Source organism: Jaculus jaculus, chromosome 13, assembly GCF_020740685.1.
Source record: "Jaculus jaculus isolate mJacJac1 chromosome 13, mJacJac1.mat.Y.cur, whole genome shotgun sequence".
NCBI classification, from domain to species: Eukaryota; Metazoa; Chordata; class Mammalia; order Rodentia; family Dipodidae; genus Jaculus; species Jaculus jaculus.
This window is the reverse complement of record NC_059114.1, coordinates 13827683-13841447: the sequence shown is the minus strand read 5'-3', so window position 1 is coordinate 13841447 and position 13765 is coordinate 13827683. Positions and strand designations below refer to the sequence as shown.

Sequence of the window (13765 nt, the reverse complement as noted above, 5' to 3'; positions counted from 1 at the left end):
GTGTGGTAACACGAAACAGCATCTCGCTCCCTTTCATGGCTGAACACCCTCCCCCCAAATCTTCAGGGCTGGAAATATAGCTCGGCAGTAGAGCGCTTGCCTAGCATGCATAAGACTCAGCATGGGGGAAAAAATACCCTCCAAAGCCAACCTTTAAGTCAGACATGATGGGACAGACCTGTTATCCCTGTAGTCTGAAGGCTGAGGCAGGAGGATCATGAGTTTGAGGCTAGCCTGGGTTACACAGACTCAAAAATAACACCCAACCTCCAGAGTGGCTGGCCTCTGAAAATGACCAGACTTTCTATGATCTCCCAAATGACTAACGCATGAGTGGGGAATGGTATAGGGGGGCAGAGGGGCCCTTCTAAATGCACATGACTTTCCAAATGTTCTGAAAGTCGCACCGGGTGTGGCGGCGCATGCCTTTAATCCCAGCACTTGGCAGGCAGTTCAAGGCCACCCAGAGACCAGGTCAGCCTGGACTAGAGTGAAACCCTACCTCAAAAAACAAACAAACAAACACAAATGTTCCAAAAGTACCCATACAGGCCGAGGTAGAGTTAATAGAACCATTTTATACTACATGAAGTGGTTTCAATTCTTTTTAGAAGGGGCCAGTATGTACCTCAGTTGGTAGAGTGTTTTCCTAGCATGCCTGACATTGTGGGTTCAAACCCTAGCACCACACAAACCAGGTGTGATGGAGTAGCCTTCAGGAGGTAAAGAGAGGAGGTTCTTAAATTCAAGGTTATTCTCAGCTACACAGTAATTTCGAAGCCATCCTGGGATACATGAGACCCTGTCTCAAAAACCAACAACAACACTTAGCAGTTAAGGTGTTTACCTACAAAGCCTGAGGACCCAGGTTCGATTCCCCAATATGCATGTAAGCCAGATGCAAAGATGCAACATGCATCTGGAGTCTGCTTGCAATGGCTGGAGGTCCTGGCATACCCATTTTCTCCCTCCCCTCTCCCCATCAAATAAGTAAATAAAACCAACAACAGGGCTGGTGAGGTGGCTCAGCGGTTAAAGGTACTCTCTTGCAAACCTGTTGGCCAGGGTTCAGTTCCCTAGTACCCACATTAAGCCAGATACACAATGAGGCACATGTGTCTGGAGTTTATTTGCAGTGGCAAGAGGCCCTGGCACACCCATACTCCTCTCTCTCTCTCTCTCATGTAAATAAATAAAAATAAAAATAAACACCAATAAGAACAACTTTTTTTTTTTCAAGGTAGGGTCTCACTGTAGCTCAGGCTGACCTGGAAATCACTATGTCATCTCAGGGTGGCCTCGAACTCATGGCAATCCTCCTACCTCTGTCTCCTGAGTGCTGGGATTGAAAGCGTGTGCCACCACGCCCGGCAAGAACAAAATATTTTTAAAATATTAAGCACGCATGGAGTCCCAGGACCACCACCTTGCAAATCTATGACCCTGTCACAAAGTGCTACGATTCTCCACGAGCCAGGCAGCCCGTGTGCTGAGCAGCACTCCCCCTGTCCTCAGCAATGGCTGACAGCTGAACCCGAACTTCATGCCTGTGAAGTACTCACTTGCGGCCCGAGAGAAAATGCTGGGGCTCCGCAGAGAAGGCTCCAAAGAAAACACAGGCCCACAACATCCGAGGTGGCCCCAGCTTCACCAGAGGCCAGACATGGAAGACTGAGCATCAGCGCGGCTGGTCAGGCACGTACCTGCTGGCTGGGGAACTGGCACAGCACGGAGGTGATGTTGCTGGCATACTGGGCCATCACCCTGCGTACCGCCTTCTCCACTGGGGCGGGGATGCGGCCCGCCACGCTGGTCATGAGCTCCTGCAGCTCCAGCAGCGGCAGTGACGGATGCCGGAGGGTCATCATGAGCTTCTGCACCCACTCCTTCAGCTGCAGTGGGACCACCGTGTCAATCAAGGCCCTACACAAGCTCGGGCACTGCCACCCTACCATGGCCACCCAACCCAACCAGGCCCCATGGCCATGAATGCCCGAGGATCCAGACTCAGCGGTCTCTGGGGTAGACCAGGGTGCATGCGTCCCCGGTCTCCCCACATTGGGAGGCCTTTGCGCTCCTCTCTGAGCATCGAGAAAATTAATAAGGTATGAAGAGCCGGGCGTGGTGGCGCACGCCTTTAATCTCAGCACTCAGGAGGCAGAGGTAGGAAGGATCGCTGTGAGTTCAAGGCCACCCTGAGACTTCATAGTGAATTCCAGGTCAGCCTGGACTAGAGTGAGACCCTACCTCAAAAAATAAATAAATAAATAGGGCATGAAGAAAAACTAAGGTCATGTGACAAGCTAAGGTGAGTGGGAGATTTGCTTGGGGTCAGATCGTGTCCAAAGACCTTTTTTTACATGTTTTGATGTGATACTCGGAAACTGCCCTACCAAGCAGGTCTTTACCCTAGTCACAACTGACATGAAAACTCAGAGAAAACCAAAGCCATTCAGCTGCTATGAAGCAAAAGCAGGATGTAAACACAAGCTTCTATGTCACCTCCAGAGGGTCTCAGTGGCCATTGAGGATGGTCTTTAGATGATGGAAATGATAATGGTGCCAACTCCAAATGCCAGTGAGACCTCAAAGCGAACTGAGGGCTGGAGAGATTGCTCAATGGTTAGAGAGCTTGCCTGCAAAACCTAAGGAGCCAGGTTCCATGTAAACCAGATGCAGGTGGTGCATACGGTCTGGAGTTTATATGCAGTGGCTGGAAGTCCCAATGTGCCCATTCTCTCTCCCTCTCTATCTATCTCTATCTCTCAGATAACTAGAAAATTAATAGTAAGCCAGGTGTGGTAGCTCACACCTTTAATCCCAGCACTCAGGAGGCAGAGGTAGGAGGATCACCATGAGTTCGAGGTCACCCTGAGACAACATAGTGAATTCCAGGTTAGCCTGAGCTACAGTGAGACCCTACCTCAAAAAAACAAACAAAAAAATTACAGTAAAATAAAGTGAACTGAGAGAGCTGGGAAGATGGTTCAGTGGATAAAACACTTGCAATTCAAGCCAGAGTACCTGTGTTTGGTCCCCAGGGCCAACATAAAAAGGCAAAAGCTGGGCTGGAGAGATAGCTCAGCAGTTAAGGTACCTGCCTGCAAAGCCTAACAATCTGGGTTCAATTCCCCAGGATCCATGTAAGCCAGATGCACAAAGTATCAACTGCATCTGGAGTTCATTTGCAGTGTCTAGAGACCTGGCATGCCCATTCTCTCTCCTATCCCCCTCCTTGCAAATAAATAATTGTTTTTAAATCAGAAACTGTAGTAGGCTTCTGTAACCCCAGCACACTAACAGTGAGATAGGAGAAGGTGACAGGAAAATTTCCTAGAAGCTTGTGGTGAACGAAGCAAGATCCAGAGAGAGAGAGGTCCTGCCTTAAACAAGATGACAAGGACTGACCTGAAAGTTGACCTCTGACCTCCACATGAGCACTGTGGCACACGCACACACTCGCCATACACACACCCCAAAACATGCACAAACACATGAACATACACACACAACAACAATTTTAAAAAGAACTGATAGCAGGGTGTGGTGGTGCACACCTTTAATCCCAGCCCTCAGGAGGCAGAGGCAGGAGGATCACTGTTGAGATCAAGGCCAACCTGAGATGACATAGTGAATTCCAGGTCAGCCTGGGCCAGAGTGAGTTCCTACCTCAAAAAAAAAAAAAAAAAAAAAACCTGATACACAAACTGGCCAGTGCAAAGGCCAAATAAATATTCTATCTATAGCCATCATCACTTGGCAGCATGGCCTAGAGGTTCTGAACAGAGACTTTGAAGCCAGGTGCCCAGGGTTCAAATCCCATCTTCACTTCTTTTTGGGGGAGGGTGATTTCGAGGTAGGGTCTCACTCTAGCCCAGGCTGACCTGGAATTCACTATGGAGTCTCAGGGTGGTCTCGAGCTCCCGGTGATCCTCCTCCCTCTGCCTCCCGCATCTTCACTTCTTCATGTGAGTGGTAGGGCAAGCTTTCTAGCTCCTCTGTGCCTCAGTTGCCCCAACTGCATGTGGAAATAATAGCCATTCCATGAACCGACTTAGTCAACGTCAAGTATTGAGAGTTCCGGCAAGTCGTTGGCACCAGACGAGGTGTCAGCGCTGTGACCAGCAGCCTCGCCACGCCTGTGGCTGCCACGCTGAGTGGAGTGGGACTCAGCACTAGGGCAGTCGCTAGTCACGGTGAGTTTGGCGTCAAGGAGACCTGCCAAGTGCAGAACTTGTTTCTCTACAGCAGGAGTGCACAGTGGCCCCTGGGATATGAGTGATGGGTGGCATTTTGTTTCTGCACGTCCATTGGAGGGCTGGCCTAGCCGGGCATGTTGGTGCACACCTGAAAACCCAGCACTTCGTAAACAGAGACGGGAGGATTACCACAAGTCCCAAGGCAGCCTGGGCTATGTAATGAGAAACTATCTCAAAAACTCAAAAAAAAAAAAAATTTTAGGGCTGGAGAGATGGCTTAGCGGTTAAGCGCTTGCCTGTGAAGCCTAAGGACCCTGGTTCGAGGCTCGATGCCCCAGGACCCACGTTAGCCAGATGCACAAGGGGGCACACGTGTCTGGAGTTCGTTTACAGAGGCTGGAAGCCCTGGTGTGCCCATTCTCTCTCTCTGCCTCTTTCTCTCTCGGTTACTCTCAAATAAATAAATAAAAATGAAAAAAAAATTTTTTTTTTAATTTTTTTAAAGCAGGTCTTTAATCCCAGTACCTGTGAGGTAGAGGTAGGAGGACTGCTGTGAGTTCAAGGCCAGCCTGGGACTTCAGAGAAGAGTTCTGGGCCTGGGCTACAGTGAGACTCTGCCTCTAAAATCCAAAACGAAGAAACAAACAGGGGCTGGCCCCCACTTACTCCTTCCCGCTCGCTTGCTTGGACACGCTCAGTCCTGAGCCAAATGATAACTTATGGTAGTCCTCACCAAAGAGAAAGCTCTCGCAAAGTGAGCACTGCACGCAGGCGCCGTGGGAGAACAGAGGCCGAAGCGCTTTCTCATCTGCGGTTTCCATAAAGCCCTCCTCTCCTGGTGGCAGAGCCAGCCCTGCGCACACACGCTCCTCCTCCGGAGCGACTTACCTTGATGCTGAAAAAAGGCTCGGGCAGGCAGTAACCACTCATGATGTTCGTCAGGTTTTCCAGAACACTGTGGAACACCTGGTGCAGCTTCTCCCCGAGGATGGGCAGAGTCTGCTGGGCAGGGAGCTCCCCTGTGAACGGCTCGGCCTGGTGAGACATGGAAGGAGGGTCACAGGTGACCAGCATAAGTAGAGCACAAAGCCTCTCTGTCTGTTGTCTCTGAGCAGGGGGACACTGTGGGTACACCCACAGTGAGTCACAGCAGCTGGTGCTGAATGCTACATACCGGTTGCACTTTGGAAGGGTCATCGAGCTCCAGCCTGGCCACCACGCAGCCAGCTTCCAGCACGACCCCTGGACGCTTGACGTACTTGACCCGACCACTCTCCTGCACGTTCAGGGTCGTGATCATCTTCATCACCTATGTTGCAGAAAGAAGAAACGGAAGCCAGGAGTGGTGGCACATGCTTTTAATCTCAGCACTCGGGAGGCTAAGGGAGGAGGATCACCGTGAGTTCAAGGCCACCCCAAGAATCCAGTGAACTCCAGGTCAGCCTGGGCTACATACAGTAAGACCCTATCTCGAAAAAAGAAAGAAAGAAATGGGACAGAGCTCCCAAGGACTGACACCCAGAATCACCCGAAAACCAGTGACTTTGGAGCAGGGAAGGCATCACGAAAATAGGGCCGTTCCCTAGGCAGCACTCAGCAGAAAGGACAAGGAAACCTTCATTTAATTTTCAGAAACAGCGCCACTCAGCAATGACTCACTCGGCAAAGCCAGTCAGGTAAACAGGTATCTGTGATGTCCACTTCACGGGTAGAGAAATTTACTTTTGCTTTTTTCTTTCTTCCTTCCTTTCTTTTTTTCTTTTCTCTTTTCTCTCTCCTTTTTTGTGGTGCTGGGGATGAAACCCACAGCCTCATGCTTTTTGGACAAGCGCTCTACCTCTGGGCTGCACCCCCAGCCCCCACAACGTTAACCTTCAAAGGAAGACCTCTCTCAGAAATACATGAATCCTACTGTGTGCAGTGATGACTGTGCAGTCATATACAGCAGAACGACGTTCTGGTCAGTGACAGACTGCACCTATGCAGTGCCACAGACTAGAAGGAAGCTGGCCTAGTGACCTATGACCTACTGACCTATGACCTAGTGACACCGGGACCATCCTAACATCTTAACACAAAACACTGTCCCACGTTTGTGGTGACACAGGTGTGAACACACCTACTGCGCTGGCAGCCCTGCAGAAACACAGCACATGGGCTGGAGAGATGGCTCAGCGGTTAAGGCACTTGCTTGCAAAGCCTAACAACCAGGGTTCAATTCCCCAGTACCCACATAAAGCCAGATGCACAAAGTGATGCATACATCTAGAGTTTGTCTGCAAAGACAGGAGGCCCTGGTGTGCCCATTTTTTTTCTCTCTCTCTCCCAAATAAATAAATAAAAAACCACAGCACAGGTGGAGTGCTGGCTTAGCAGTTAAAGCATTTGTCTGCGAAGACTAAGGACCCAGGTTCGATTCCCCAGTACTCATTTAAGTCAGATGCACAAGGTGGCACACGTGTCTGGAGTTTGTTTGCAGTGACTGGAGACCCTGGCGTGCCCACTCTCTCTCCATCTGTTTCTTTCTCACAAATAAATACAGACAAAGCACATATAATTAGCACAGTATAGATGACGATCATAAATGACTTCTACTAGCCTGTGCATTTGCCATTCTACACTTATCATCACTGTTTTACAGTGTACTCCTTCCGCTTGTTCAAAATAGTATTTCTGGGCTTAGGAAATGGCTTAGTGGTTAAGGCATTTGCCCACGAAGCCTAAGGACCCCAGTTCGATTCCTCAGGACCCACCTAAGCCAGATGCACAAGGGGCACATGCGTCTGGAGTTCGTTTGCAGTGGCTGGAGGCCCTGGTGTGCCCCTTCTCTCTTTCTCTCTATCTGCCTCTCTTCTTAACTCTCAAATAAATAAATAAAAATAAATATATATTTTAAAAAATAGTATTGCCGCCAGGAAGCAAAGGTAGAAGGATCACTGTTGAGTTCAAGGCCACCCTAAGGCTACAGAGTGAATTCCAGGTCAGCCTGGGCCAGAGTGAGACCCTACCTGGAAAAAAAAAATTTAAATAAATGCAGACCAGTTTTGACTCCTGGGTTTATATAACCTCAAGTGATGTCTTTCTCCTTGAGTCCAGTTTCTTCACATGTAAATTGGGAATTGCAGATGTGCCCATCTCATGCAGTTGCTGAAGCTACAAAAGTGGGGACCAGGAGGGAACAGAACTCAGTGGTAGAGCCACTTGCCCAGCATGCCTGAGGCACTGGGTTCCGTCCCAGTACCATCCAAAAACAAAGAGTGGCCAGGCATGGTGGCACACGCCTTTAATCCCAGCACTCAGGAGACAGAGGTAAGAGGATCACTGTAAGTTCAAGGCCACCCTGAGACTTATATAGTGAATTCCAGGTTAGCCTGGGCTATAGCAAGACCCTACCTCGAAAAATTAAAAACAGAAAGTGAAGGCAGGAAAAAAATGTTTAGAATCTTAACACCTGCTGGCCAGTTGGTGCTTGGCAAAGGTTGGCTTACACTTTTTATTTTATTTTACTTTTTTAATTAGTTGATTTATTTAGTTGTTTGAGAGAGAGAAAGAGGCAGGTAGAGAGAGAAAATGGGTGCATCAGGGCCTCCAGACAGTGCAAACGAACTCCAGATGTGTGCACCACCTTGTGCGTCTGGCCTATATGGGAACTGGGGAACCAAGCCTGGTTCCTTAGGCTTTGCAGGCAAGTGTCTTAAACACTATGCCATCTCTCCAGCCCTGGCTTATACTTTTTATTTTTATTTTACTCTATTTTATTTTTTATTTTTAGTTTTTGGGGTTTGGTTTTGTTTTTTCTTTTGAGGTAGAGTCTCATTCTAGCCCAGGCTGACCTGGAATTCACTATGTAGTCTCAGAGTGATCTCGAACTCACAGTGATCCTCCTACCTCTGCCTCCTGAATGCTGGGATTAAAGGTATGCACCACCACACCTGGCCCCTGGCTTACACTTTTTTTTTAATTTTTTGTTCATTTTTATTTATTTATTTGAGTGTGACAGAGAGAGAATGGGCACGCCAGGGCTTCCAGCCACTGCTAACGAACTCCAGATGCGTGCACCCCCTTGTGCATCATCAGGACAGGGGTCCTGGGGAATCGAGCCTCGAACCAGGGTCCTTAGGCTTCACAGGCAAGCACTTAACCGCTAAGCCATCTCTCCAGCCCTGGCTTACACTTTGTAATCATTGTCATAGTGATTACCAATCCATTCTTCCACGATCCAGGGAGCTACGCACTCCCCGAGGTTTCCCCTTGACCACTTCAGGGAACTGGAGCTGAGCCCCACAGAACTAAGACTTTGCAGGCAGTGGCCAAGGTGTGAGGCAAGGGCCGCGGGCTGGCTCTGAGGTTACCTCCATCTCGGCATAGCTGCTCCCGGCTTCCACGTGTCCTCCGTCCTCCACGGTGTACTGGGTCAGCTTCCCAGCTGACGGGGATCTGAGCACCGTGGGGTCGTTCTCCTTTTCAAACACACACGTCTTGTTGCCGATGGTGATTCGGTAGCTGAGAAGAACGGACAGGAAGGTGTGGGAGACTGATGAGGGCCAGCAAGCCCTCAGACTTTGGGGGGGGGGGCAGTTATCTTCCCTTTCCTAGAGGCAGTCGCCTTCTGTCAGCATTGGGGGCGGGTGATCTCTGCATTTCCAAATGGCAGCAACTGACAGTTACCATGGAGCTAATGGCAAGTGAGATGGAATGGCAAAATATTACTGCCTTCTGGCCTAAGCCCCAGGGGCCTGTTACAGAAAGCGATCAATCAAATGTTACTCAGGGGCTGGAGAGATGGCTCAGTGGTTCGGGCACTTGCCTGCAAAGCCTAAGAAGCCAGGTTTGATTCCCCACTACCCACATTAGCCAGATGTACAAGTGGGGTGCAGACGTCTGGAGTTTGCTTGTGGCGGCTAGGTGGACCCAGCACATCCATTCTCTCTAGCTGCCTTTGCCTCCCTCTCTCCTTCTCTCTCAATATATATATACACATTATTCAATAAATCTTAATTGGTTCTGAATTTTCCCTTTAAACTGAACTGGGGAGGACAGGCAGATAGAACACGATTAGGAAAGATAATAAGCGCCACTCACACCTGACTCTAACCTGCCTTCTTCCTAAACACTGAGGGCTGTGAAGGGAGTCTCTCTCACTGACAAGGTATGGGGCTGTGACACGCATGCACACACATGCGTGTTCCACCTTTCATTCTCTGAGCTGCCTATCCTGCACACGTATGCACCACTGTGACCTCAGTCGAGCACACAGCATTCCAGCTAGGAGGGGAGCCTCTCCAGTGGCTCTGCGTTCTGGACGCTTCTCAGAGAGAGCGATGCCCGCTCCGCCCACACACCTGTCCACCTCTTCCTTCATGTACGTGGTGTAGCTGTTGCCATTGTATGACAGCAGCAGCCCCCCATCGTTCAGCCGGTGGGCGTCGATCTCGATGTGACAGCCATTCATGATGAGAACGAACATGGTGAGAGACTGCCGGGCCACCTGTGAGGAGACGCTCACATCAGCACCTGGGTTTGGAAGGCTCTCGTGGCTCCTGGGATGGTGGGCAAAAGCTGGCGGTCTACTGTAGGATGGGGCCTGGACGTAGCAAGCTACCCCTGCCCTGTGGGTGGACATGCTGCATGCATACTTGCTGAGCTGCTACGGCCTCCTTAGGTTTCCTGTCTCCAGGCACCGGCCCTGAGCAGTCTGCAGGCTCCACCAGGGACCTAGTACACTGGACTGAGAATTTAAGTGCCTTTCACATTTCTGTGCCAAAACCTAACCTTGAAGGTGACATCAGTAGGAAGAGGGGCCTTTGATAGGGATTACATACACGGTGAGGGTGTTTGTGTCCTTGTAAAAAGGGACCTCAGGGCTGGAGAGATGGCTTAGCGCGCTGTTAAGGCACTCACCTAAGAAGCCTAAGGACCCAGGTTCGAGTCCTCAGTACCCATGTAAGCCAGATGCACAAGGTGATGCACGTATCTACAGTTTGTTTGCAGTGGCTAGAGGCCCTGGCGTGCTTCCCCCCCCCCTATATATATGTATGTATATGTATATATATCAGCCTCTTTCTCTTGCTCCAATAAATAAATGAGATTTTTTTAAATAAAGGTGGGGCTGGAGAGATGGCTTAGTGGTTAAGGCATTTGCCTGCAAAGCCTAAGGACCCCAGTTTGCTTCCCCAGGACCCACATAAGCCAGATGCACAAGGGGAACATGCGTCTGAAGTTCATTTGCAGTGGATGGAGGCCCTGATGTACCCACTCTCTCACTCTCTCTCTCTCTCTCTCTATCTATCTATCTCTATCTGCCTCTTTCTCTCTCTCTCTCAAATAAATAAATGAAAATGAAATTTTTTTTTAAATTGCAGTTAGGACTGGAGAAATGGCTCAGTGGCTAAGACATATGTCTGCAAAACAAAATGACCTGAGTTCGATCCCCCAGTACCCACGTAAAGCCAGATGCACAAAGCAGCGCTTGCATCGGAAGTTCGTTTGCAGCGGCAGGAGGCCCTGGTGCGCCCATCCTGTCTGTCTCTATATGTATTTCTCTCTGCTTGAAAATAAATAAAATAAAAATAAATTTTTAAATGCAATTATAGGGGCTGGAGAGATGGCTTAGTGGCTAAGGCATTTGCCTGCAAAGCCAAAGGACCTCGGTTTGATTCCCCAGGACCCACATAAGCCAGATGCTCAAGGAGGTGCAAGCATCTGGAGCTCGTCTACAGTGGCTGGAAGCCCTGGCGCGCCCATTCTCTCTCTCCTTCTTTCCCTTCCTCAAATAAATAAATAAATAAATTTTAATGCAATTATAGTAGCTGTCCATTAGCCTTGCAATGGAATACTTCAGACCTGCACCACTGAATCGGATGACAAATATGAAAGCACACGCACACGTACACACACACTTGAAGGCTGTGTGAAGATAGAGGCCGAAACCGAAGTGACACAGACAAGAAACACCAAGGACAGACAGCAACCCCACCAGGGAAGTTTGGAAAATCCAGGTCCTTCCCCGGCACCTTCAGAAAGACCCCAAGACCAGCCAATGATGACTTTTGTTCTTCTGGCTTCTGTCATTTGAAGCCACCAGTTTGTAGCACTTTGTCACAGAAGCCATAGGAGGTGCCATCATGACCTCTGTGTATCGCTCAGCCCCAGTGTTCTAGGGTTGTTCAGGACTGAAGGTCACAAACTACATGTGAGTTCTGAGGAGCTCAGCTATTCCACATCAGCCTCCACGGATGGGTCACCAAGAAAATAAAGGAAACTTCCTCAAGGCCACAGAGCATCAGGAACGTTGGAGATGCACAAGGGCCTTTACCTTGAGAATGTACTTGATGCCTCCGTAAATCAACTCCACGTCCACGATATTCAGCAGAGAATCAGCTGGGAGGACCTGACCCCTGAAAGAGAGGGCGCACCTGCCATTATTCCAGAGAATAGCGAAAAGCCCTTCACCATCCCCCGGGTTCAACAATATCCCCATATGTCCCCCAGGGGGCTGGCGGCAGAGCTCAGTGGCAGAGGAGGTGTTTAGCATAGGTGAGACCTTAGACTCCATCCCCAGTACCAAAAATCAATCAATCATTCATCAGTCAATCAATCGATCAGTTAATCATAGTTCTTAGCCCTTCCTAAGTACCAGCAAACAAGATTGCAATGAAAAGTTAATTCTGGGCTGGAGAGATGGCGTAAGGGTTAAGGCACTTGCCTGTGAAGCCAGAGGACCCAGGTTCAATTCCCCAGTATCTATATAAAGCCAGATGCACAAGAGAGAGCATGCGTCTGGAGCTTGTTTGCAGTGGCTAGGGGCCCTGGTGTGCCATTATCTGTCTCTATCTCTTTCTCTCTGCTTAATAAAATAAAATAAAATTTAAATTTAAAAAAAGTTAAGTCTGACAAAAATGGCCTTGATAATTCATGACCTCACCGTGCCTGACACTATGTACACAGACCTTCATAATGGGAGGGGAGAAAATGATGGCATCGAATTAGAAGAGAGACTAAGTGTTAAGAAGGGATTTGGGGCTGGAGAGATGACTTAGCAGTTAAGGCATCTGCCTGCAAGGCCTAAGGACCCAGGTTCAGTTCCCCAGGACCCACGTAAGCCAGATGCACAAGGGGGCACATGCACCTGGAGTTCATTTGCAGTGGCTGGTAGCCCCGACATACCCATATTCTCTCTCTCTCTCTCTCTCTCTCTCTCTCTCTCTCTCTTTCTCTCTTTCTCTCTCTCTCTCTCTCTCTTTCTCTCTTTCTCTCTCTCTCTTTCTCTCTTTCTCTCTCTAAAATAAATAAAATATAATTTAAAAAAGAAAGGATTCAATAGAGGGGAGATTGGGGGGAATATGGAGGTTGTCAATAAACAGTTTAAAAAAGTCTTAAGTCTTATTGAAGTTTTGCATCATAGATGCTGGCAAGAAGCCTGCCTATTAAAGTTGTGGGTCACAGATGCTGGCAAAAAACCCAGTTTCTCAAAAATGGCACTTGCAAAAGATATGAAAGTTTAGAAAGGCTTCAGGGCTGGAGAGATGGATTAGGGGTTAAGGCACTTGCCGACGAAGCCTAAGGACCATGTTCCACTCTCCAGCTTCCACCTAAGCCAGAGGCACAAGGCGACACATACGCATGGTCACAAAAGCCCATAAGGCTCACGTGTCTGCAGTTCAACTGCAGTGTCTAGAGGCCCTGGCATGTCAATTCTTTCTCTCTCTCTCTCTCTCTCTCTCATAAAATAAATTTGAAAAAAAGAAATAAAAAGGCTTCAAAGCCTACAATGGTGTCTTTTCAGAGAAACTTCTTACATGGAAACCAGGTGTTGGAGCACATGCCTATAAATAGAGCACTCAAAAAGCCAGGCATGCCAGGCATGGTGGTGCACGCCTTTAATCCCAGCACTCGGGAGGCAGGGGTAGGAGGACAACCGTGAGTTCAAGGCCACCCTGAGACTACATAGTGAATTCCAGGTCAGCCTGGGCTACAGTGAGACCGTACCTCGAAAAACCAAAAAAAAAAAAAAAAAAAGAAAAAAGAAAATACAAATAAAGAATAAAAAATAAAATAATAAAATAAAAACTTTACTCGTATGAGGGTCTGCCACGTGCTATGAAAGACACCACACAGGAAGTGGAGTTCTCTGACCACACAGAGACAAAGCAACCAGGCAATAGATGTTGATGCTTTTATTTCAGGGATCATTTCATTTGCCTGTCAGAGACATTCTCAAAGGTGGGTGATTTTGCCCCTATTCCTGGGATATTCAGGGAACAAGCTGCCCTGGCATCTAGAGGGCAGAGGGCATGGATAATGCCATTACCCCACACTGCCCAAACATGACGCATGATGCTGACTTCAGCTGCCACCTCATATCCTAGTTCAATTCTCAAGTCACCTGTGATTCAGATGAGGGACTGGGACAGAAACCATTAGGGGAGATGACCTCTGACTCACTGTGCTTCTTACCTCACTTCCCTGGGTCTGAACCCCAGAGTATGACCATGTCCCTTACTGATATCAGTAAGAACCTACACAAGACTGCATGGTGACTGCTGGCTGGCCTTACCCCACCCATA

General features: G+C 48.7%; 1 protein-coding gene across 1 annotated transcript in view; it reads right to left on the bottom strand.

Annotated features, from left to right (window-relative positions):
• Acacb (acetyl-CoA carboxylase beta) overlaps window positions 1–13765 on the bottom strand; it is a 140975-nt gene that overhangs the window by 70220 nt on the left and 56990 nt on the right. The window contains exons 15-20 of the mRNA XM_045132566.1: window positions 11515–11596; window positions 9542–9687; window positions 8552–8702; window positions 5374–5508; window positions 5088–5234; window positions 1704–1892 (exon numbers count right to left, since the gene is read on the bottom strand). Of these exons, the coding sequence (XP_044988501.1) occupies window positions 1704–1892; window positions 5088–5234; window positions 5374–5508; window positions 8552–8702; window positions 9542–9687; window positions 11515–11596 (850 nt within the window). The remainder of the gene's footprint in view (window positions 1–1703; window positions 1893–5087; window positions 5235–5373; window positions 5509–8551; window positions 8703–9541; window positions 9688–11514; window positions 11597–13765) is intronic.